At 41.8% G+C, this 26813-nt stretch overlaps 1 protein-coding gene across 3 annotated transcripts in view; it reads left to right on the top strand.

Moving 5' to 3' along the window:
* LOC123995666 (sodium/potassium-transporting ATPase subunit beta-1-interacting protein 2-like) overlaps positions 1 to 26374 on the top strand; it is a 190469-nt gene extending 164095 nt beyond the window's left edge. For 2 of the 3 annotated variants that reach the window (XM_046299322.1, XM_046299321.1), the window contains exons 5-7: positions 9334 to 9394; positions 21862 to 21943; positions 23808 to 26374. In XM_046299322.1, the coding sequence (XP_046155278.1) occupies positions 9334 to 9394; positions 21862 to 21943; positions 23808 to 23817 (153 nt within the window). In that variant the 3' untranslated portion in view covers positions 23818 to 26374. Of the gene's footprint in view, positions 1 to 9333; positions 9395 to 21861; positions 21948 to 23807 lie in introns of those variants that run through there. The other variant, XM_046299323.1, reaches the window with a different exon arrangement.
* Positions 26375 to 26813: the final 439 nt, after the last annotated feature.

Raw genomic sequence — 26813 nt, 5'->3', positions numbered from 1 at the left:
TGGATATGGGAGCTAAGGGCCACATAATGAATGATTATCAAGTGAAGGAAAGTATCTCTGCAAAGCCAATAAGGTTAGCCAATAAGACCAGAACCAATTAAGCAGAGTTGTCTATGTTGAGATGCTTTGCCTGCGGTAAAACACATTAGGGTCACTTCCATCAATTTAATACTGTAGTCGTGTGTGAGTATGAGTGGAAGCAGCATCAATATAGATAGAAGGATATGGAATGTACCTTTAATGGTCTACTCGAGACCCATACCTGTAACCCTGACCGGTGACAATGAGAACAAATAGTCCTTTCCTGTGTGGGTAGTGTTGCCAAGCAGTGCAAACCCAGTAAAGGTCATTCCACCTTAACCTTCTGTCAGTCAACATGCGTGCAACATCCATGTCACGTAACCAGCCTATTGAACAGAGTCGAAGGGTTCTCGTTTCAATCTTGACTCTTTGTCAACAGGAGTGCACAGCGAATAGAAATATGCGATAATGGAAGCGATTCCTCAATTCAATCCTATCTGGCCATGGCATGTTAGCCTGGCTGGTGGGACTTTAAACATGTCTCTCTCTGAGGTATAAAGGAAATGGGAAACTGTAAGAGGGAAATAATGGTCAAACACTTCACAAGCATCTCTGTGTGTTTGAGGAGAGAGGAGAGTGAGAGGGAAGCGCCACCCATGTGTTTATTGTGCTGCAACATTGCTATGTCAAAAAGTGACTCATTCTCCTCTAAGTGCCTTCTCAATTGTGAAAGTGGAAAATTGGGTCTGATGAATGTCGTTGAGGAATCACAGTATCCTCACAGGAAAAGAAGACTTCTGTCTCATTTCTGATCATTTGGTACCACTGGGACAATTCAACAGCTATCCTGGAGTAAAAGAGCTCTCTCAGAACAATGCATTGATTTATCTCTTTGAATTCCCTAGAAATATCAGGGTAGCCATACAGGGCATATAATATTGTTAAAGATCATTATCAATGATTTCTTCAGGGAATGACTTAATACATGTGACCTTTCAGCATTCAGTGATTCTGCTAAATGTGCATATTTCATAATTACATTACCAGGTTTGGGCAAGAGATTCAGACTAATGTTGAATAATCCTTCATATTCATGTATTTTTTTTATCTAGCGGCTTAAAATTGATTGCCTGTTGCTTAGTCATTTTACTTTCATTTGCATTGTGCTAGTTTTCCAAAGCTTTGCATTTGGCTTATGATTTGTCTGGGGTACAGGGCAAGATACATTTTCTGCCACATAGAGCCATGTGTACTTACCGTCGGGCTTCTTTGAGAGTAAAAAGGTGAATATTTTAGGGCTTCCGGAACATTTGCACTGTGACAGAATGATCGGGTTTGGTGGAATCTCTCCTTACTTTGTGAAATATCTTCTTACTTCAAATATGTCATGTTTCAATTTCTCAAAACTCTTTCAGGCCAGTTTCTTTTCTATTCATCCTCTCGTCTTCTTTCTGGCAAACTGCGGCCAATGATTCAAGACATTAACTCGTTAGAGAGCATGAATGATTCAGCAAGAAAATTTTTCTCAGTTATTATTGGAGAGGTTTGACATTTTTAGCATCCTCATTTGAATTTTCACTTTTTCAATTACAAGTGTTTGATTATTGAAACCACTCGTATTGATTACAAAATGTATTTCTAATCACACAAATGAGGAAAGGAGCGTGTCTGTTTCCCAAATGGCACCCTATTCCCTATAGTCCATTACTTTTGATCAGGGGCTGGTCAAAAGTAGTGCACTATATATGGAATAGGGTGCTCTCCTCCTTCATGATGTGCAATGATTTACACTACAGCCTATAGTACATAAATCTTTCCTTTGACCATTTTTCCTCCTCTCCTCTTACAAAATGATGCCCACCAGCCGAAGACTCAATAGAGAAGTCAATGAGCTTGGCCCTTGGCCATGATTAAGGAAGTAAACGGTTAATTTAGCTACCTAACAAGACCAACCCCTATGTGGAACTCACACAGCACAAGCTCAGGAGGTCTTTGCTGTGGAGCCTCTCCTCCTTCTGTAGGGAGACTAATTCAGATGAAGAGCCCGGTAGGTCGCCCAAGGAGGATTAGAATGAAGAGAACTGAATTGCTTTCTGCTCTAAGGTTGGCAGATTATTGAAGACACAGAGGTTTATTTTAATTACACCCAAAGAATGGGCCCAGCTCACAGCTGAAAGTCTGAAAGTTCTGTCTACATTAAATGGAACCTAATGAATTCTTCGATATCTTATTTTTTAAGGATTCAAAAATTCACTGTCAAACAATGAGACACTGATGTGTCAATATATAAAAAGTTACACTAGGAGACATTCACTTGGGAATGCACTATTGAATGTAGTCTTACATTAGAATAACAGTAGCATTACTGGGTTATTTTTTAAATTTAACTAGGCAAGTCAGTTAAGAACAAACTGTTATTTACAACGACAGCCTACCGGGAACAGTGGATTAACTGCTTTGTTCAGGGGCAGAAGGACCCATTTGTATCTTGTCAGCTCGGGGATTTGATTCAGCAACCTTTCGGGTTACTGGCCCAACGCTCTAACCACTAGGCTACCTGCCGCCCATTTCTTACTGCATACTGTGCAGATTAAACTGGCTTTGATGGTTGTGAATGTGTGAGGGGTAATGCTTTGCCATCGTTGAATTATCATGAATCCTGAATACATTGCTCAGGGCCCATTTTCCAAATGTTCTCCAGTCTTTTTTCTTCTCGGTATGGGGTTAAATACTAGGGAAACATTTCAGCGAGGCTTTCACAAGTCCTCAACCTGCTTGTGCAGTATTACCCACAGTGTATGCAGTACCTCATTTAGAGTGATGCATCAGCTTGCCATCCACAGCATCTACCCCCAACCGCTCTGATATGTGGCCAACAGAAAGCACCATTTTATAGGAACTGCTGAAATGCCATTTGGCTTTATTGTGATGAGTAATAAAACACACATTGAACCTTTAGCGTACTCTGTAAATGCCCCAAAATATATACAATCAGCATTTCCCTGAGCCAGGTCTGGTTTTACAAGAGTCTGTATGGCAGCAGTTGTCCTATTTAAAATGTTTAATGGAGTCAATGTACTTAGATGTTTGCCCTTGATGTGTTGTAGCTTGCTTCCATTTCCTGGGGATGCAACCCCAGTAAAAAGCTAAGGTTCCACTGAAAGTCTGTTTGCTGGTGCAAGCTGTGAGATGTGGCTGCAAATAACCAGTTGTTGGCATGGTACGCAGCTCTGCCCCGTCTATAAACGCTAAGGAGCAAAGTCACCCGCAGCGAGCCAAGGAACACAGGTGGATGGGGTCAAGGACATGTGAATTACCTTTTGCACAAAGTGAGCTGCTCACAGTTTGAAATGGGAGTCTACACTGAGACAGAAATAGAGTGAGTGATGCCATATCAGCACCTGAAAATGGATTAAACTACAGGATTGTGCCCACTTTTTATGAGGAAATAGGTTAGCTGGGAAATGTCCTCCACATCAATAATTGTATGAAGGACCTTTGAAGTTATATTTTCCCTGCCGATTTCTAACATGGTTGGGTGAAGTAAAATATCTGATTATAATACTATAGTCAGAAGTTATATTTTCCCTGCCGATCTCTAACATGGTTGGGTGAAGTAAAATATCTGATTATAATACTATAGTCAGATGTGAGGTGTTGGAAGTGAGATGCAGGGGTAGGTGAAAAGCCAAGATCCAGGATTTCAACACATGCAGTAGCATGCTCACATCTGTAGACTTTGTATAGCAGTGGAAGCTGCTGAGGGGAGGAAAAAATTGTTGGAAAAATTATCCAACACTTGTTTCCTGGCAATTTTACTTTTTAATTTTACAATTTACAGACAAAAATGTATTGTGTCCTACCGACTTGCCAAAACTATAGTTTGTTAAACCTCTTTGGGCTGAGATTCCTCTAACGGGGGATAAGTATTTTACACCATTTTAAATAAACACTTCTTGTTAATCCCATCACAGTGTCCGATTTCAAAAAGGCTTTACGACGAAAACAAACCAAATGATTATGTTAGGTGAGTGCCTAGTCACAGAAAAACACAGCCATTTTTCCAGCCAAAGACAGGAGTCACAAAAAGCAGAAATAGAGATAAATGAATCACTAACCTTTGATGATCTTCATCAGATGACACTCATAGGACTTCATGTTACACAATACATGTATGTTTTGTTTGATAAAGTTCATATTTATATAAAGAAACTCAGTATACATTGACACGTTATGTTCAGTAGTTCCAAAACATCCGGTGATTTTGCAGAGAGGCACATCAATTTACAGAAATACTCAAAATAAACACTGATAAAAGATACAACTATTATGCATGGAATTATAGATACAGTTCTCCTTAATGCAACCACTGTGTCAGATTTCAAAAAAGCTTTACCGAAAAAGCACACCATGCAATAATCTGAGTACAGCACTCAGAGACCAAAACAACCCAAACAGATATCCGCCATGTTGTGTAGTCAACAGAAGTCAGAAATAGCATTATAAAAATTAACTTACCTTGAATGATCTTCATCAGAATGCAATCCCAGGAATCCCAGTTCCACAATAAATGTTTGATTTGTTCGATAATGTCCATCATTTATGTCCAAATACCTCCTTTTTCTTCACGCGTTTAGCCCAATAATCCAAAGTCAAAAAGTTCCGTTACAGTCCGTAGAAACATGTCAAACGATGTACAGAATCAATTATTAGGATGTTTTTAACATAAATCTTCAATAATGTTCCTTTGTCTGTAGAATTGCAATGGAACTCAATCTAACTATCACGTGAATGCGTGTGGTCAGCTCATGCCTCTTTGGCAGACCTCTGACTCATTCCCTTCTCATTCGCCCCCACTTCACAGTAGAAGCATCAAACAAGGTTTTAGAAGCTTTAGAGTGTCAAATCTACTAATAATATGCATATATTAGCAACTGGGCCTGAGTAGCAGACAGTTTACTCTGGGCACCTTATTCATCCAAGCTACTCAATACTGCCCCCAGCCATAACAAGTTAACAAGAAATTTGTAGAGTGGTTGAAAAACAAGTTTTAATGACTCCAACCTAAGTGTATGTAAACTTCCGAATTCAATTGTGTACACAACTGTATACATAAGATTTTTCCAACAATTGTTTACAGACAGATTATTTCACTTATAATTCACTGTATCACAATTCCAGTGGGTCAGAAGTTTACATACACTAAGTTAACTGTGCCTTTAAACAGCTTGGAATTTTTTTAAAAAATGATGTCATGGCGTTAAAAGCTTCTGATAGGGTAAAATCAAAAGAAATCAGCCAAGACCTCAGAAAAAAAATTGTAGACCTCCACAAGTCTGGTTCATCCTTGGGAGCAATTTCCAAACGCCTGAAGGTACCACGTTCATCTGTACAAACAATAGTACGCAAGTATAAACACCATGGGACCACGCAGCCGTTATACCGCTCAGGAAGAAGACGCGTTCTGTCTCCTAGAGATGAACATACTTTGGTGAGAAAAGTGCAAATCAATCCTAGCAAAGGACCTTGTGAAGCAAAGGACCTTGTGAAGATGCTGGAGGAAACAGGTACAAAAGTATCTATATCCACAGTAAAAACGAGTCCTATATCAACATAACCTGAAAGGCCGCTCAGCAAGGAAGAAGCCACTGCTCCAAAACCGTCATAAAAAAAGCCAGACTACGGTTTGCAATTGCACATAGGGACAAAGATCGAACTTTTTGGAGAAATGTCCTCTGGTCTGATGAAACAAAAATAGAACTGTTTGGCCATAATGACCATCGTTATGTTTGGAGAAAAAAGGGGTAGGCTTGCAAGCCAAAGAACACCATCCCAACCGTGAAGCACGGGGTTGTGGGGGTGCTTTGTTGCAGGAGGGACTGGTGCACTTCACAAAATAAATGGCATCATGAGGTAGGCAAATTATGTGGATATATTGAAGCAACATCTCAAGACATCCGTCAGGAAGTTAAAGCTTGGTCGCAAATGGGACTTTCAAATGGACAACGACCCCAAGCATACTTACAAAGTTTTGGCAAAATGGCTTAAGGACAACAAAGTCAAGGTATTGGAGTGGCCATCACAAAGCCCTGACCTCAATCCCATAGAAAATTTGTGGGCAGAACTTGCTCGAGTGTGCGAGCAAGGAGGCCTACAAACCTGACTCAGTTACACCAGCTCTGTCAGGAGGAATGGGCCAAAATTCACTCAACTTATTGTGGGAAGCTTGTGGAAGGCTCCCCGAAACGTTTGACCCAAGTTGAACAATTTAAAGGCAATGCTACCAAATTCAAATTGAGTGTATGTAAACTTCTGACCTTCTGGGAATGTGATGAAAGAAATAAAAGCTGAAATAAATCATTTGCTCTACTATTATTCTGACATATCACATTCTTAAAATACAGTGGTGATCCTAACTGACCTAAGACTGGGAACTTTTACTCGGATTAAATGTCAGAATTGTGAAAAACTGAGTTGAAATGTATTTGGCCAAGGTGTATGTGAACTTCCTTCTTCAAATGTAGATTGATGCTTCTTATTGTGCATGTTATAAACGACATTTTTTATGATTAAAGATTGTACTATGATTAAAGATTGTACGATAATCGTTACAAATAATCTGAAAATCAGTCTGAAATTGAATATTTCACCTGTTGTTCATGTCCATATAGCCTAGGACAATATGGTAAAGTACTGTTATTCCTTATTCCTTTTTTATACATTTTTCCGCTCGCTTGCCTCACTTTTCTGGGGGGAAAATACGTTAAACAGTGAATCAATTTTGTCTGGCCTTACCTAGTTTCCAAAATGCAATAGCCATAGTATGAATTTGATTTCTAACAACCAATATGAAACCCTTTTTTTTCTGTCAAAATATTTCTAATGCTGGAGAATGTTTCTAGTCAATTTCTCCGTGGCTGAATTGGTGCATTCAGAATGAATGGGACCGTTTTGAAACCACTCTCCTATTACAGTACATTGCATTGTCATGCCAGTTGGATTTCACAAGTGCTGCAGATAGATTGAAAGTGTCCTCTGCCTCAACACTCCTTGACCTTTGAGCAGTGATGTGCATGTGATCCATGCATGCAACAGCACCCTCCAACTATAATAAGGCCAACATGCGATCGCTATCGCACCCGTGCAAAACATGCCACTCATTCAGTGTCGTGGCTATCTGCTGCACAACATAGGAGACTATTCATTCATAAGGCTCCTGATTCAATCAGCCTTTGAACAGTAATGCAATCAGTCATATTCAAAGTCAACTGGACAAAGCTGCTTTTTTGAAAGTGATGGTTATGAAGCTATGTAGTAGAGACGTGTGTCTGACTCCCACCCAGACCATAGAGAATGGCGGTGTTGTGTGTCTGTGTTTATTCTGAGGAGACGCGGCTTCATAATACTTGCGGTGAGATCAATCATGCTCCCAGACTTATTCTCAATTATTAATGGTTTCCTCAGTAACTCTGCATGTATTATTCAGATGTATAGAATCTAATTTTAACCTACCATCGGGAGTCATCGTCACAGTGGTATTACCTACGGAGTAGAACATTTTGTGTATAAAAGAGCCTTTATCATAAGAATACCCTTCTCTATTTACAGGAGACAAATTAGGTTTATGCCCTGTGACACGGTTCAAAATGAGATGCCATTGGGTAATCAGAGGAGCTTTGTGTGTGTGTGTGTGTGTGTGTGTGTGTGTGTGTGTGTGTGTGTGTGTGTGTGTGTGTGTGTGTGTGTGTGTGTGTGTGTGTGTGTGTGTGTGTGTGTGTGTGTGTGTGTGTGTGTGTGTGTGTGTGTGTGTGTGTGTGTGTGTGTGTGTGTGGTGTTTCTGTCTGATAATAACGCCCATGCGACAAACAAAAAACAGCTCCTTTGTCTCACCTTCTCAGTGCTCCTAATGGGTAAAGTGTGCAGTGTATTATGTGAGTGGCGGGGCCCGGATCGTGTGTGGCATGTGTCCTTCACATCAGGGCACAGTATTATGCAAATGGCCCAGTCTGGAGATGTATTGCATCTGTGTGAGTGTTGGCCTGTGCTCCCAGCCAGCTACAGAGACAGAGCAGGGGGAGAGGGGGAGGAAGGGAGCGCCACATTATTTAGAGTAAATGAGGGCAAGACCTTGAAATATTCCTGGAATTTTAAATCTGTGGTTGCTCAGATTTATAACTGTGTCTGTTTATCGGGCAAGGCGGGGTAGAAATGAAATACAAAATAGCTTATTATGTCTTTATGCATTTTAGTTCAATGATCTGATTAAACGATAAACACAGATTATAAAGAAAGCCATGCTGGCTAAACTCTCCAAAATGGTAGGGGCCACTATGATGAATCTCAATGTACACACTGCTGGTTGCATGCCAGCGTGACCCTTAGACTCCAGACAGCGCCTGAATATGAGGACGGCACACCCATTATCCACATGGGTATCTATAGTGCTGTCTCGTGCATGGCCTCCTGTCTAACTGAATCCTCTGTTACATTGAGAATGTCCATTCCTCTCCACTTACACGCTGACCTCAGCCTGACCCCCAGCATCTGTATCGCGCAATCCAATCAGAGGCCTCCAATTCCTGGTCTATGAAATTACAAGCCTAAGGAAGAGTGGGGAAAGAAAGTAATATGGTTGTGTTGTTCTGAGGTGTGTTAGTGCCAAGAGCAGGGATATCTACTATCCTACTGTGTTGTACTTTGGCTAAGCCATCAATGATATTTCCTATGTTCGCCTGGCTTTCTATTGTTAAACTTAATCCACTTAATCATTATATTAGGTGACTCATTTTAAACACAGACTTATTAAGAACCGCCAAGCCCACATGATTAGCCCCCGACCATTTAACAAAAACTTTTTGGGGGGTGGAATGTCTCTTAATAAACAATGTTTTTCCATTGGCGATGCAGGGTTTATTTTTTCTCTCTTTTTCCGTTGTCGTGTCTCTTCCTCTCTATGTGACCCGTTTCCTAGAGCAGAGTGATGCATTATATGTTGTACTAACACCTGTTCCCTCAACACAGATAGCGTTAGATGGTATTAGATTAGATGCTAACACCTGTTTCCTCAGCACAGAATGTTTTCCACTTGGAGATGCTCTTCTGATCTCTATCTTGTTCCCATTTTGTATCACTGGTGGCTCATCTTTTCCCACCAATATTATTTTGTAGCTCTCTGCAGCTCTTGAAGGCATGGACACAGAAATCTATGTTTCCTCCACTAATTGTGCTATTCTAATTAGTCTCTTTCTCACTGTGAAATGTCACAACTCACAACTGCAGACTAACTTAACTTTCTTCATTTCTCTTTTGCAGCTTGTTGGGTTCATCTATGCCTGTTATGTGGTGAAGCTCATCTCAGAAGAGGAAGACAGCTGTGAGTATTGCCTTTCAATGAATATTGTAGATCTAGGAGAAATATACCTGATTCCTACGGTCACACATTTAAAGGTGATTATAATTTCCCTTTGCTTGTTATAATGATGACTCAGTGCCATCTCACCTCATGTGCCTCAGTTGCCCCGTTCACGTCATGTCGGAAACTCAGAGTTAAATCTCAAATGAATACAATTTGTGTATTGTTTGATTCTGATCATTCCCAAATGGGAAACTCGGGTGTCATGTTTCTACAAAGAGTATCAAGTCGCACATTTCAGAGTTTCCGACATGACATGAATGTGGCAAGTGAAACGCACACCTTTGATTCATAAGCTTTACCTGACCAATCACATAACTCCAGTTACTGATGTTTTGCTACGACAGTACTAATGAGCCATTTTCCTGGACTCACTCCATGATATAATATATGACTAGTTATTTTACGTCCAGGTAAATATATACAGTATGTCTGGCTCAAGGCTGACCTCTCTGTATTCCTGCATTGACAGAGTACTTCATTTACTCTAATAACCAAGCATTGGCATGGACATTACTCTTCTGGTAGGATCTTTAGATTTAGCCAGGTTTAATGCTCCAGCAAACGTTCACATTTAAAAGTCCATTTGCTCCAAGATGCATGAATTATTTCCTTTGGCCACTGCCTCTTTTTCACAAGATTAGAAAGCAAAACATATATTGGGACAGGAATTACTTTTTGTGTTATCGTCATTTAGAAATGAATATTGATTGTGCCAAGACATGTGCTAGTTCCCCTTGTTACCCGTCTTGATTCGGAAACATAGTATGTGCTGGAAAGAATGCATTTGCCAACCACCCCGGCATCCTAGATCAATACCATTTAGTTTTTAGCAATCTCTCTTGCATTCTCTCCATTTGCAACATTTGTCACCAAGCAGCAGCCATAAAGAGAAAGAAGGAACGAGAGGGGATAGAGAGCGAGAAAGAGAGAGGGGGGGGGGGTCCAAGAGGGGGGGGGGGGGTCACATGAGGCGATTGTACATGATTGCACACTGTACATGCCTTCTCTATCGTTTTAGAGCATTTTTGACTACAGTACCGTTCAAAATGTTGGGGTCACTTAGAAATGTCCTTGTTTCTGAAAGAAAAGCACTTTTTTTTGTCCATTAAAAGAATGTCAAATTGATCAGAAATACAGTGTTGACATTGTTAATGTTGTGACTATTGTAGCTGGAAATGGCAATTGTTGTATGGAATATCTACATAGGTGTACAGAGGCCCATTATCAGCAACCATCACTCTTGTGTTCCAATGGCATGTTGTGTTAGCTAATCCAAGTTTATCATTTTAAAAGGCTAATTGATCATTAGAAAACCCTTTTGCAATTATGTTAGCCTAGCTGAAAACTGTTGTCCTGATTAAAGAAGCAATAAAACTGGCCTTCTTTAGACTAGTTGAGTATCTGGAGCATCAGCATTTGTGGGTTCGATTACAGGCTCAAAATGGCCAGAAACAAATAACTTTCTTCTGAAACTCGTCAGTCTATTCTTGTTCTGAGAAATGAAGGCTATTCCATGCGAGAAATTGCCAAGAAACTGAAGATCTTGTACAACGCTGTAGATGACTCCGGGATGCTGGCCTTCTAGGCAGAATTCCTCTGTCCAGTGTATGTTATTTTGCCCATCTTAATCTTTTATTTTTATTGGCCAGTCTGAGATATGGCTTTTTCTTTGCAACTCTGCCTAGAAGGCCAGCATCCCGGAGTCACCTCTGCACTGTTGACGTTGAGACTGGTGTTTTGTGGGTACTATTTAATGAAGCTGCCTGTTGAAGACTTGTGAGATGTCTGTTTCTCAAACTAGACACTCTAATGTACCTGTCTTCTTGCTCAGCTGTGCACCGGAGCCTCCCACTCTTTCTATTCTAGTTAAAGCAAGTTTGTGCTGTTCTGTGAAGGGAGTAGTACTCAGCATGGTACGAGATCTTCAGTTTCTTGGCAATTTCTCGCATGGAATAGCCTTAATTTCTCAGAACAAGAATAGACTGACGAGTTTTGGAAGAAAGTTCTTTGTTTCTGGCCATTTTGAGCCTGTAATTGAACCCACAAATGCTGATGCTTCTTTAATCAGGACAACAGTTTTCAGCTGTACTAACATAATTGCAAAAGGGTTTTTTAAACTTGGATTAGCTAACACAACGTGCCATTCGGGAAACACATGAGTGATGGTTGCTGATAATGTCCTCTGTATGCCTATGTAGATATTTCATAAAGAAATCACCCGTTTCCAGCTACAATAGTCATTTACAACATTAACAATGTCTACACTGTATTTCTGATCAATTTGACGTTATTTTAATGGAGAAAAAAAAAAGCTTTTCTTTCAAAAACAATTACATTTCTAAGTGACCCCAAACTTTTGAACAGTAGTGAATATTACCTTGAGTTTCATAATCACAGTTATTCATTTAAGATTGGATGCAGCATGCCTTTATTAAGAGTGCCCGGCTCCCCTAGGTCCTCCCCTAGGTCAGTACACTAACAACACTTTTAGTGTACTGACATTATACCTGCCTGCTGGTTAGTGTTGTCGCAACCCAACATACAGTACCGCTCACCAGCAATAGGGATTCATATAAAACGTTTCAGTGGTGGTAGAAGAAGGCTTTGCCTCTGATAGCTGTGTGATCAACTTCAATATGCACACAGTACACTGAACATAGGAGCTGTTATGAGAGATATTACTAAGAGTGTGCGCGGTTTGGTTGCTCTCTCAAGCCAGAAAAAGACTGAGTCAAATAAGTGATGTGGCACTTAGTAGGCTATTTCCTCTATATTTAGCATGGGTATCTGAGTGTAAAAAAAATGCAGCATTTCTCCTGGCTCTGCTGGAGCCCCTATACAGGGAGCCAACACTAGGCAGGCAGGAGTACTAAACCATGACCACAACCAAACGTGAGTCTCTCAGCTAGCTGAGATTGCCTATCAGACCATGTCTCTCTCTCTCTCTAAAGAGTATCCCCAGACATAGCTTTCCCATCTTTAGAGCCCAAATGTCACTGCCCAGAATGGGGAGTACCTCAATCTGGCATATTATATAGCCCATCCTGGATAAGTAAAGGATTCCCTCAGGCATTGTTATAATAAAAGTAATTTTGGTCCCAATTAAGAGACAATTATATTTTCCACTCAATAATGGCAGTGAGAAACATGCCATTCAGGGGAAATTAAGCTCAAATTGGAATTTACCCTTGACAATCTTGTTGATGTATTTGATGTGTTCCGGAGTTGGAATTTAAAGAACCTGGGAAAAGCCCATGAAGTATAATACTCCATTTGCAGTGGTGGTGGTGATCATTTCAGTCATATAGCTGTGTTTAATTTGGCCAAACACAGAGGAATAATATTGTTCATATCCTCCAGTGAATGAGAATGGTATTGATAGTTTGATCCCTGAAGCATGAGGAAACACTAATCTGGGAGCCGTATTGGCCATTACAGCTCTAATTAATATAGTACATGAAGCACCTCAGCGAAGGTAATGAACAGCTAAAACCAATCAACACGCTCACTCCGTAATTACAACTACTATCAAGGGTAATGTCCCAGGGTCCATTTAAAAGAAAGGATGGTATTTTAAATTATTTTGCCTCCAAGAGAGGAAAGAGGGAGAAAATATGAGAGAGGGGGAATCAAGATGCAGCTAGCAGTGTGTTCAAGGTGCTGTAAATACTTTTTTTTGCATTAATAACAAGGAAATTAGGTTACAGCTTCCTCTTTGGGATTTGCAATCAGGTTCAGTGTACCAGAAAGGTGGAATGTCATGTTGATTGGCCCTCGGCGGCATTTCATTTGCCACTGCTTTGTCATAACAACTTGTTGTGAGTACTTAAGACAAAGCAATTTGGAGACGTAGATCAAGTTGTGCTGACTGCAATTCTCAACAATGCTGCCATTAAACCTTCCCCTATAGCTAAAGCCTACTGAATAAAGCCCAATCAATATGTGGCTATGTCTTTGGGGGAAGTGGTGCCTGTATATCTCTGACTGCTGCTAGTGTTTTACTGCATCTTTCAGGGCTTTTTGTTTAGATATGAGCTACTAATAATCCACCTTAGCTATTAGCATCTGTTTTAGTGTGTTTTGTCATCAAGTGAGCACTATTTGTCATATTAGCATGGTAAATATAAGTAGCTGCAGGCATTTAACATTATTCCCTCCAGCAAAAGGAAAATATAAAAATAGCTTTTCATTAGACACATAATGGTTCAGTCAGTCGGTCTCTCAGTGTAACATTCTAACAGTCTTATATATTCACCTGAAGAAAACTGAAATCACGCCCAATGATCCAATGGGCCAATGGATGCCGAGCCCGCCCTCATAAGCCCCACCTTCCTGGCCCCACCTTCCTGGCTATAATCCCGGGGCACGCATTCATTTCCTCAATGCTTCGCTCTTCAGCTCCTCTGGAGGAAGAGCGTATCATGTAATTTGCTAACTTCTGAAGCACACGAAGACTACAAAATTCAGCTCCGACTTTGGTCTGTTAGTAGGGAGAGAGTACTCGTCCCAATAGATGTTACGAATTTTGACTCTTCTTATCGGTTTTTGTTTTTGTTAAAAACCCATTACTTTCTCCACTGCTTGTGTAGACAGTTCTTCCTTGCTTTAGTAAGATTGCCAGTGGTAAGAGTAAATTCAAAAAGGCTAACCAGCCGAGTTGGAACCTCCGACTGTGCCCCAGGGCATGTGGTTTCACAATGAAAATGAAAGATACTCATGAGTGCTTTCCTGTTTAAATGGAGTGGAAACACGCTCAGGAGGTCTTGGCTCGGACCAGTTCGTGTGACCATTGTCTCCTCCTGGCTTCATCTACCATTGGGCATCGGGCTGACTTTGTGAGAAAGATTGGGGCTCCTGATGAAGGGTTTCCAGTGAAGCGACCTCGGGAATGGGGTTGTCTGAGGCCGGGAGAGAGCAGCAGCGGTGGTCGGAGTTGATAGGGCTGTCATCAGAGCAGCAGCAGAGTTCCTCTAGGTTTGGAGGAAGGTATCTACCTCCTGTTCCTGCAGCTGTGAAGCATCGCTTACAGCTGCATACCCCTGAGCTAAAGGCGACCCGGGATTCCCCTCTACCGGGTTATGGGGAGTTCATGAATGTACAGCGTATGGAGTAGGCGGGGCACGTTTGCACACCGCTGATGGATGCAAAGCTGGCAACTTACTTACCTCCATGGACTAACAAAGGGGCTAATCCTAGCACGGTACTTCCAAATAAACAGTCCCAGTTCTCGGGGGATCAGCTGGACAGAGTATACCAGGCCTAGAGAGTGGCAGCCCGGTTGTTGAATGTGGTCACAGTGCTGCAGATGTTCTGTATCATATCGATTTGCTGCAAGAGCTGAATAAGACTATGGAGGCGGGAAAGCCAGTTTCAGGGATCTTTGTCGAAATGCATGCTACGGCTAATTTTGTACATCTGTCCTGCTGTACTATCCTGTCTGTAGGGGAAGTGTGGGGTTGACAGTGGTGGCTCAGCGACACCTCCAGTTGACATTGTCCAGGATTCCTGAGAGGGACATGCAGATGTATTTGGATGAGCCAGTTTCGCAAACAAGGTTGTTTGGCTCGACTATGGCGTTCTTACAGAAAACAGGACGCAGCTCTACGTGTCCTTTTCCCACTAAAATCCTTCACAGGGGTGACGGGGCCTTCCTCACCAAGCATGTATAGTGGCAACAGTGCTCCCAAGTGGCTTGGTTAATGGGGGCAAGTTACTAGTTGCCGAAGTCCCCGAACCTGGTGTGCGCTGGATGTCAGAACGGCAGTATCACGAAAGCACATTGTTTCAACCCAAAGTTCCTTGGTGTTCAGGGGTATCGAGAGGGCAGTATCATCCAGGTGAGGGCATAATAAAAACAGTTCCTTCCCCACATTCAGACACATGGTTGTCAAGAGTGGTGGATTCGAAAACAAATTATCCCAGTCCTCAGGGTGGAGCTCTGCCCCTTCAGGACATAATGTATGGGAGACTGGCAGCGTGCTCTGTCCAGTGGCGGCCTACGCAGTTTCACAGTAGGTGATGAGGACGGTGGCTAGGGGTTACGGACAGCAGTTTGCTGTGCGTCCTCTTCCTTTTCGTGGCATCATCACGTCAATGGTCCCCGGGGTCCTAGCGCCTGCCTTAAGATTGGAGATTTCCTCTCTCCTTCAAAACCATATATTTGGATGGTCCCCGTGTCAGAAGTACAGGGCGGTTGGTGCAGCCTATGGAACGCTGCGAACCTTCCTGGACTTGCGGTTTCATTTTGAGGGTGGGCTCTCTTTCAGGCTCTCCCTATCACCCGTACCTTTTCTATGGTGGTGGAGGCTGCTTTGGCACCGGTGTGGTGCCAAGGGATCAGAGTATTGGCCTATCTGGACGATTGGCAGGTCTTGGCGGAGTCAAGGGAACAGGTGGAGCTCCACACTGCCGTGCTGGTTTCCCATATTCAATCTCTCGGGTTCATAGTGAATTACAAGAAAAGTTGTTTGACTTCGGCTCAGTGCGTTCATTTTTTGGGTCTCAATCTGGACTCTGTTCTGAATCATGCGTTTTTGTCCCAAAAGAGGAGGGACGCATTCCGGCTCGGTCTGGCACGATTTCAGCTGGGGCACTCGATGCCTTTTCACTTGTGCCTGCAGTTATTGGCTCTGATGGCCTCTATGATAGCTGGGGTGCCTCTGGGACTTCTGTTGATGCGTCTGTTTCAGCGCTGTCTGAGTGCTACACGCCTGGACGCAACTTGCCATTGCCATCAGTGGCTCAAAGTATCCCTGTCGTGCCTAAGGACGTTGACTCCTTGCAGTGGGTTCTCATGGGCCGGATATTGTCCCGCAGGGTGATCACCGCAAACGCTTCGTACTCAAACATTTTTTATAGTTGTTTATTAACCTCTTGCTCCTACCTGGCACGCAGGCATCCCATCTAGAGCTCTGGAAATGCAAATGCGCTACGCTAAATGCTAATAGTATTAGTTAAATCTCAAACGTTCATTAAAATACACATGCAGGGTATTGAATTAAAGCTACACTCGTTGTGAATCCAGGCAACAAGTCAGATTTCTAAAATGTTTTACGGCGAAAACATAGCACATATTTATGTCAAACCACCACCGCAGACATAGCTCATTAGCATAGCCAAGTAGGAAAAAATATGCAATCAACAAACGCAGGATTTAAAAAAAAATCATTTCACTAACCTTTTGAAATCTTCATCAGATGACAGTAATATAACATGTTACACAGTACATTCATTTTTTTTCAATAATCTGCAATATATATCCATAAATCTCTGTTTACAATGACGCATCGTTCAAAAAATGCTACTAAAATGTCAGGAGAAATGAAATAGCTCCGGCAGATAACGTCAGCTAACAAGGAATACACATCATAAACTTTGACTAAATATGCATGTTTTACATATGTATAGGAAGGTACACTTCTTCTAAATACAATCACTGTGTTACATTTATTTTTAACGTTACAGGTAGCGTTCACTAGGCTATACTAGGAGTCGGCGCTCCAAATGTATCATTATGCCTCCTCTATCTTGGAGTCGACAGAAACCCAAAATTAACACATAAATATTCCCTCACCTTTGCTGTTCTTCCATCAAAAGACCTGGAAGGGATTATACTTACCAAAACAGCTTTAGTTTTCAAGTCTGCGTCTTTCGGTTATCAAAATAGCCACATTTCGGTCTAAATGTAGGCAAAATTCAAGTGGATGCGCACCAAAACGTCAAAAATATATATTATATGTCGAGTAAACTTGTCAAACTATGTTCATAATTAAGCTTTAACATGTTATAAAGCTGTACAGCAATTGTGAGGACGAAGCGAAACACACACGTCTTTTAATCGATCCTGAAGAAAAGACTTCACCGGAGCAGAGCGCGCATAATCGTACACTTTTTTTTCGCGTGACCGAGACCTTTCGGCACGCTCAACGTCTCGTGAGCGCGCGATTCTCACAATGAGAAGCCCCATTGAAAGCAGGCTTCGCGCTGAACACGTACAGACTGTTCCCAGAGCGGTAGTTGTTTGGGAAGGCGTATACGATGACGTCAAAGTTGGGCCAACTTTTTCCATGACAAGAGAGACTTTGGGAGAATGCATGCCCTGAGACATCTGCTTTACATAGAGACAAATTTTTAACGGTTTTAGAAGCTTTAGAGTGTTTTCTATTCGATAATATTTTTTATATGCATATATTAGCAACTTTTGACAAAAATTTATCCTGTTTTATATGGGTACCCAATTCCTCCAGAAGGGGCAGTAAACAGGGGTAGGCTTAACAGGTTAACCATTATTCTACCAGGTATATTGACAGAAAACATAGTGTACTACTTTCTCTTGTACACTTAAGGCTCGGAAGAGTTGCAGGGGAGTGGAGAAGAGATAAAGGTGCTTTGAAAGCTAGGAAAAAAATTGTAGCTTGCAACATTTTTTTTTAAAGCAGCTCTCATGCTAGAAAAGGTTGGAGACCCCTGGTAAAGGCCATGGCATTGACCTTGGACCTAGCTTTGATCCTGGATGCTCTGTGTGGGCCTCCGTTTGAACCATTGGAGTCTGTGGACCTGAAGGTCCTTTCCTACAAGACTGCCCTGCTCATGGCATTGGCGTTGGCCAAGCGCGTTGGGGATCTTGACGTGCTATCAGTACACCCGTCCTGTTTGGAGTTCGCGGTTGGCGACTCCAAAGCTGTGTTACATCCTAATGCAGCTTTTGCTCCCAAGGTTATGGCTATATCTCACAGGTCCCTGGCTTTTGAGCTGTTCCCTTTCTCATCTCCTCCATTTGCTCCCAGTGAACAACGGAGGTTGCATGGCCTGTGTCCGGTGCGCTTTACACATGTATATGGATGGGACCCTGGATGTCCGTGTTTGTGACCAGCTTTTTGTCTATTTTCCTAATCCAGCTCAGGGTAGGGCACTTTCTTGGATTGTCTCCCTGGCATTTGACAGCAAAGGACAAGGGAAAAGGATCGCCTAGCGATGTGCATGCTCACTCCACTAGGGGTGTGGCGGCTTCTAGGGCATTGATCCGGGGCATCCCCACATACCTTAGTGAAGTTTTATCACTTGAATGTAACTGCTCCCAGTGTGGCTCATAGTGTTCCTATGGCTGGGTCCGGGAGTGGGTGTTAGGCAGTGTGCAGGTTGCGCATTTATCCGGGTTACCACAGTTCCCTGCGGGTTTGAGCCTTGGGCTGCCTTGGGGTGCGGCAGAGCGTAAAGTGCGCATTATCAGGGTTACCATAGTTTTCTGTGTGTTTGAGCCTTTGGCTGCCGTGGCGGCGTGGGAGTACACAGTTTCCAGGTTACTGCAGGTTTCCTGTGTGTTTGAGCCTCAGGCTGCCGTGGTTCATCGGCTCTGATCAATGCTATGCAGCGCGTGTGCCCTTTGGACTTGACCTGTAGTGGCAGATTGTCATTGTGCGTAGCCAAGTTGCAGCTGGTTCTGGTTCCCTATATAGGGCTCTGACAGTTCAGGCTTCATGAGGCTCTGACAGTTCATGCTTCTCAGGTACCTATTAGGTAAAAAGGTGGCTTCTGTAACCAGTGGTGGACTTAATGATTTGGAGGCCCCATGCAGAGACCAGTTTTATGGGTTTTATAGGAAAGACATGAAATTTAACTGTGAAAATGTATTACCTTTTAATATGCCATGAACACAACCACTCATGATTTTTCATCTGATTATCAAAAAGTAGGTTACCTTTGCACTTTTATCCAAAATAATTACAGCATCCAAACAGTGCACTTTGCACCCGCCAACTTTTCTTCAATTGGCAAGTGGCTAAAACTATATTACCGGAGAAAGCATCCAAGAAAACGAAAAAACGTACTATGCCGTACTCTTGTTGGCCAGACAGCATAATATACATGGGCTACACATACAGTGCCTTCAGAAACGATTCATACCCCTTGACTTTTTCCAAATTTGGTGTGTTACAGCCTGAATTGTAAATGGATACAAATTAGATTTTTGTCTCTGGCCTACACACAACACCCCATAATGTCACAGTGAATTATGTTTTTATTTTATTTTACAAATGTAATAAAAAATGAAAAGCTGAAATGTTTAGAGTCAATAAGTATTCAACCCCTGTGTTATGGCAAGCCTAAATAAGTTGCATGTTCTGTGTGCTATAATAATTTTTAACATGATCTTTGAATGACTAACTCATGTCTGTACCCCACACATACAGTACAATTATCTGTAAGGTCCCTCGGTCGAGCAGTGAATTTCAAAACATATTCAACTACAAAAACCAGGGAGGTTGTCTAATGCCTCGCAAAGAAGCGCACTTATTTGTAGATGGGTAAAACTGTAAAAAGCAGACATTGAATATCCCTTTGAGCATGGTGTGTTAATAATTACACTTTGATGGTGTATCAAAACTCCCAGTCACTACAAAGATACAGCCGTCCTTCCTAACTCAGTTCCTTACTCAGAAACCTGTTCGCAATAAGCCACTAAAGTAAAACTGCAAAAAATGTGGCAAAAGTATGCTTGTCATCGGCAAGGTCTAGGGAGTTGTTTATGATACAAATAAATGGTATACAGCTAAGCGCAGGCGGAATCCTAACGGGAAATCTGGTTCAGTCTGCTTTCCAAAAGACACTGGGAGACAAATTCACCTTTCTGCTTTCTGCACTTTAAACACAAGGCCAAATATACACGGGTGTTGCTTACCAAGACGACCAAGATGACACAAGTCAAGGGGTATGAATACTTTCTGAAGGCACTGTACATGTCCTCTGCCTTGATGACGATGGCAGTATTATCAGCAGCACCTGTCTTTTTACTGAAGAAATATGTTCACTTCGGCAATTCTTCTGTAAAAATGTAATCTTTCTTTATTTTCTCTGCCTCGCTCTGGAAGCGCCTCATTGCTGCTACTTAATTTCAATGAAGGTCACATTTGAAATCGTATCGCGTGAAACAATGCACAGAAACTCTGTCATGGTGGAATAGTCCATTATTTTGAACCAGTCAAGGTGAAATCGTACATTGTTATGAACCAGTCCATGGGTGATTAATGACACTTGTTTCTACCATTATGATAAAAACTTGGATAATATTAATATTGATATGAAACACATGTACACTATATGTATGGAAATAAATTATTGGCGGGGGTTGGGGTACTCGAAACAGAGCATGGGTGGGATCTCAATCGGAGAAATTAGATATTTTTGCAAAAGATTAGAAGTAAAAAAATATATAAATTATGCCTAGCTTATGAGGCCTCTTGATGATTTGAGGCCTGAGGCTAATGCCTCTTCTGCATAATGGTAAATCCGCCACTGTCTGTAACCCCTTTTTAGAGCTGGTGTAATCTGTGTGTGCTTGGGCTGCCGTGAGTCTCCTTGTTTGGTACCCTCTGAGCCGTTGACTCCCTCCTTCGGGGAATAGTAGTTATACTCATAACTGTACATTTTCCTGTGGTTATATATGAACATTTACTCTGCAGAACAATATTGATACAATACAATACTTAAGTGCTAAAGCTACATTTACTGGGACTTTTTTTCTCAAGAGGATGTAGTGCAAGCCTTTATTGTTCCTTAGCCTTTTATTGAAATTTGCCTGATTGAGATGTGGCCAGTCTATCTCCAGATTTTAAATTGGGCACGTTCTGTCTTACCTCTGCAGGTCCTCTGATAAGCCTGATCACAGTACAGAGGTTAATGCCTACAATAAAGGCCAACAAGGATTTAGAGCTTTTGGTGAACGTCCCCTAAAATGTACCATTAGAATGATGATAATGCCCGACCTTCCATCTCTTCCTATTCAAGGCGCTGGGGGAGGAGGAGAGCTCATCAGGAAATGTATTTGGCTTATCTCAGTGTTTCATTTGTCTTAAAAGACTCAGATGCATAAAGACATCGGATCGTTATCGCGCTTTAGCACCTCCGTCTTTTTGGTTGAGGCCCAGATGCCTAGACCTGCAGGCCGGTCTCTGTGGAAGGCTGGGCTTTAATCCTGTCCAGTTTGTTATTCTGTGTGATCTGCTAATCCAACAGGCCATGCTCCCCGAGCATTGCTCCACCGCAGATATCGCCCCTAACCAGCCCTTAGACGGTCCGGACACTGATCATCCACTGCCTGGGATTATCACAAAGACACAAGCACGCACACGCTTATTTAGAGACACAGACGCACACACACACACACACACACACACACACACACACACACACACACACACACACACACACACACACACACACACACACACACACACACACACACACACACACACACACACACACACACACACACACACACACACACACACACACACACACACACACACACACACACACACACACACACACACACACACACACACACACACACACACACACACACGCATGCCTTTGTTTGATCTCACAGTAACCAGATGTCCTCCTTTTCTTCTTATTTCTGTGTCCAGTTGATTTTATAGGAGGGTTCGACTCCTATGGTTATCAAGGGCCTCAGAAGACATCCCATTTGCAACTACAACCCATGTACATGTAAGTGCACAGTAGCTACATCTCTTCACACCTCCTATTACAGTCCTTCAGAAATGTTTTCCCCTGACTGTGGCTTATCTGGGTGCCAAGTTCACTATATTGTCACACTTCAGTCTATAAATTGGACGAATAGGACTAGGCTGAGGACATTAGAACGCCAGGCAGAGAGGAGTCTCATATATAAATAATGCTAGTGTCAATACAGCTTAGGCAATAGCTTGGGCCAACAATGAGGGAGGGACTGTTTGTATCTGGACTCCTGAAAGGTTGGGATTGTCTTGAGAGTAAATGAGGAGAGGAACACGGGATGTTCAGTCTTTGAGAGACTTGAAAGGATTTCCCTACTTGACACTGAATGGATCAGAGATTTTGTTTTCTAATCCTGTGTACAGTGCAGGCTGGTCAACATATAATACACGGGAAATAGACAGTAATCCACTCCTACAGTATAAAGAGTTATCCTCGAAAGCGGGTCTCAGAGGTACGCTGAGCATGAAGGTGGATATACAATGCACAGGAGGTTGGTGGCACCTTATTGGGGAGGACCGGCTCGCGATAATGACTGGAGAGGAATTAGTGGAATGGTAACAAATACATCAAACACATGGTTTCCAGAATTTAAAAAAAAAATCACATTTCTCTGGGGGTCACATGAAGCATATTTTTGGGGATATGCTGTGCTGTGCTCATGGCCTTGTGTGCCAGATGAGCTCCACAGTGGCAGGAACAGAACATCCTGGGTATCCCCTGCCTGCCTCTCTCTGTGGAGCACAGGCCTCAGCTGACTGGCCCAGCTAAGTAACACTAATCGTAGGGGGAGAACCACTGTGAAGCAGTGCCAGGATTTAGAGCAGGGTGCTGACATGTCTACTAGCGAGGAGAGGGGGTTGGTGGGAATAGGTAGGGAGGAAGAGAGGGGGGTAACAGCCTCTTGCCCAGCCCAATGCCTACATTTGGTCATTCAGAGGTGACTACAATGGAGTGTCTCCTAAATCTTAACCTGCTGTCTGTCACTCTCAGACAGCAATGAACTGAAACACAGGGAGGGGAGGGGACAATGAAGTGCACAGAGGGTGTGTGGACATGTCCATTGTCTAATGTGAATGGAATAGGATGTGTTGTATCTGGCCCATTGTTCAAATCAGTATTGTGTCATCTGTTATTAGCTGCTGGTTGTACAAGGTCAGCTGAGTTCAGGTGGGAGTCCTCCGTCATTTAAGGGAGTAGGGTTTAGACATGCACTCAAGGAAACACTTCAATCCTTCGCCAACATGACTCAGTTGTGTCATGAATGTTCTGCCTATACTTCTCTATAATAACTGGGCAGATAGGTGGCTAATTCCAGGGTAAATCACTTTGCCATCATCACATCAGACAAGAACCATCATTTTATGATCATAATTTCCTGTATTGCTCAGGGAAAGTGTGTAACTGTCGGTAGGTCAGCATTTAACACATATGGCACACATTATGGACATATGGATTCATTTGTAACACAGGAGAATGGAGAAAAAAAACAAAAATGTCATTAAGAGCCATTCTGTGGTTTTATGACACCCAATAGGGAAGACAATATAGATTATAAATCATTTGCGCCAAGATAATGATATGGTAGATGTGCTACACATCATCTTCAATAGTCAATCAGTCTTCACAGCTGATGCCCGTTAACAATTGTTCTTATTGGATGTAACAACTGTGAATTACCAAGGTCTTTAGAGAATAGTGGCAGGTGTAATGATTCATGCTTTTTTTTCGTGGTGTGCTTGTTTTAGCATGAACATACAATATGAACTTGTATTTGAATTTGTCTGTGGCAATGTGCTTTCATGGCACTGACTCATTTTTCTCTTTCTCTTCACAGGTCAAAGTAACAAGGACAGCTGCCTTATGCACCAATCAAATAGAGAGCTACAGTTCTAACTTATTGTCTCATTTCGTAAATGTCTTAAAATAATACAGTGTCTTACAAACTGTGTGGAGAACGTGAGATTCGACACTTTAACCTCAAAGACTCCGACAAACACACTGGGTTTTCTTTGTCTCTGCTCAGCCTCTCTGCTCAGTGGTGAAGTCAGTCTGGGTCTGGACTAGGGGGCAGGCAGGTGCAAGAGCGCCCTCCTGTGGCTCTGTTGACCTTACAGGACGCATATCTCTCCATACTGGTTCTTGCTTTCTTTATGACAGCTGAATAACTGTTATATTGAGGGAACAAATTGCTTTGATGCCCCTGGACAGTGTTCAAAAGGACCAAGATTCCGGACAAAGGGAAACAGTTGGACGTGTGCCAAGTTCTGAGAGCACGAGCTAAGTGGTGCCTGTGTTCCGACTAACTTGATTAGAAATACGCTCTGCTTAAGGAATGTTCAATAACTAATCACTATGGCTTTAGTCATCACAAGTAGTTTTATAGCTCCCTTATGAAGAGTTGATTAGAATCAATGTACACGTGAAACCATGTGTTTACAATACATACACTTTGGGCCGTTGGAATTCGATCTGAGTTGGGCAATTGAATGGGACAAAACTTTGACGGGATTGAAAAAGCAATCAGTTGTTGTTTCTTACGATGGATGTATTTGCCTTGAATGTGCCAAGAACAAGCGTTAAAGATGAGTTAGACAAGGTATTGGATGCTATCGAGAGATACATATTTTTGGAGCTCGTCTCGGGGACATCAGTTCAAAAGTTCATTCGGGGATAACACAATATTTGTTTTGCATGAGGTGTCAAAATCTGTTGCATATTTAATCTCTGAAAGCACTGGACCTCATCCCAGACTAGGTAGAGGTGACAGTTGGCCTTTCTGCAGATGTCTTTTCTCTGTAAGGTTATGTGAATTTTGTGCTTTTTTAAGACAGTGTGGAGACATGAGTCTAATGACAAAGAGAAAACAAAATATAACTTCTTTCAATTCTAGAATTTTTTTAACATGTGACAGTGTTTACTCTTTTATAGTTGACTAACAATATATTATAGAGAGCTTGGAACTAGAAGGTTTTATCTGCATTTTTTAAATCAAAATTGAGTTATTGACATAGCCTTGTTCTCGTCAATGTTCTCTACAAATATATAAATACCCCAATTCATGTTGTTAAGTTCCAAAGAATACAATAGAAAAATAGCTGACACTATTCAACGCAATGAGGGTTCGTAACTATAAAGCCAATTATCTTAGAATAATCTTTTTGCAGATAGAACCTTGTAGTCCCAAGCTCTTGTTATGTTGTGTATAAGTGGGCCTTTCTTTTACTCCTAACTGTATAAAGTGCCAAGGGAAACCTTGGGAACAATATCTTGCTGATAGTGGTGTGGTGTGAGGACTAGAAGGAGGTGTGTGGTAGAGTTTGTGCTGTGGCTGAAACGTTGTGCTTTTGTCTAGTGGACAGCGTGGGAACCCCCTGAACCAACCAGGACTGCCTCAGTTCTTTCATCGTCGTCTTAGCCTCATCATACTGTAACTGTTCTACTGCACGGGAGCCTTCTTCCCGTGAGCAAAACAATTTGTATATCTCCCACCATGCATAAATCCTTCTGCTCTGTAGACCTTAACTCTATATCATGGGACCTATCTATGTTTTCTATTTCAATAGTGTGAATCTGTTGGCTCTTCTGGAAATGAATGAGGTAATACTAACAGGTCTTCCAAGTGACTGAATATTGAAATGGAAGCTTTTATTTCCCCCTCTGTTGTGATCTATGATGATAATTTTGTAAATATCACCTCGAAATACATAAATGCCTAAAATGCTGTTCTAAACTCAGGCAAGTTTTAGCTTCCAACATACACTTACTATTTGTGTTTGAACATGACCAAATGGTAACAGCCAATAGAAAACCTGAAGACACAAAGATTCCAAAGCTAAGCATTATCCTCTTCTTCATAACATTTGTGTCTGGGACAGTATGGTATTGATATTCAACTGGGTAAAATCAATATGGTCTCTAGTATGCTTCCATTCATTATAAGTCCCGGATAAGAGTAAGTTGTGTTTTATCAGTGAGTTGATCTAATATGATTGGATAGTGGATGTACTGTAGTGACACTGGTGGTTACCAACATAGTTACTTACTGCTGCAATTGTCCATCACCCCTTGATTACAGAGATTATTCAAAGTTGTAAATATAACAGAAATTCTCAACCAGGGTAACGTTTTTGACAAGATGTTGTATAGATCTGAATTAGAAATAAAATCATTAGATTGCATCTTGCTGTACTGTATTCTAAGTTCCTACATTCAAAGGGAGCTGTATATAATACTGTTGCAGGCACTCAATTGCTCATCATAGAGGCTTTCCTGAACACACCATTGGTTGTTTTGCTTGGGTTTAGTGCTCACTTCTACTTCTCAATAGATTTAGCAATTTATATTTATGTTACTTTCAAATTGACTGTAAATATAATAAAATCTAACTGTGGAAAAGTCCAATCAATTTTCTCATTTGATTTCCGAGTACTTTCACTTCCTGCAATGCCTGATGTAATCACTGACATCCTACTTTCTAATCTCTCATCTGAACAGCGAGATGTGCTGATACAATAATGGTTTGGAGTGCCTAGCAACAGCCTGTACAGCCGGAAGGTATCATTCATTACAATTGTCTACAGTATGTGAGGCAAACTGTTGCCAGCCTCAGCCCATCCGTTCTCAACACTGCAGACATAACGGGGGAGGGTGTGAAGCTAACCTGATGCTGCCATCTAATCATTTATTTGTTCCTCTATTTTACTAAATGCTCCACTCTCGTATACAATGTTTAAAAGACCCATGTACTTGCCCTGTGCCAAGTATAATGCTCTGGCAGGAGGCTATTGATTAAAACCTTTGAAGCAAGCACATGTGGCTACCTGTGGATGTAAAGATTTTC

This window comes from Oncorhynchus gorbuscha, linkage group LG14 (assembly GCF_021184085.1).
Source record: "Oncorhynchus gorbuscha isolate QuinsamMale2020 ecotype Even-year linkage group LG14, OgorEven_v1.0, whole genome shotgun sequence".
Lineage (NCBI taxonomy): Eukaryota > Metazoa > Chordata > Actinopteri > Salmoniformes > Salmonidae > Oncorhynchus > Oncorhynchus gorbuscha.
Note: the sequence above shows the minus strand (reverse complement) of the source record. Positions and strands in the feature narration are given on the sequence as shown.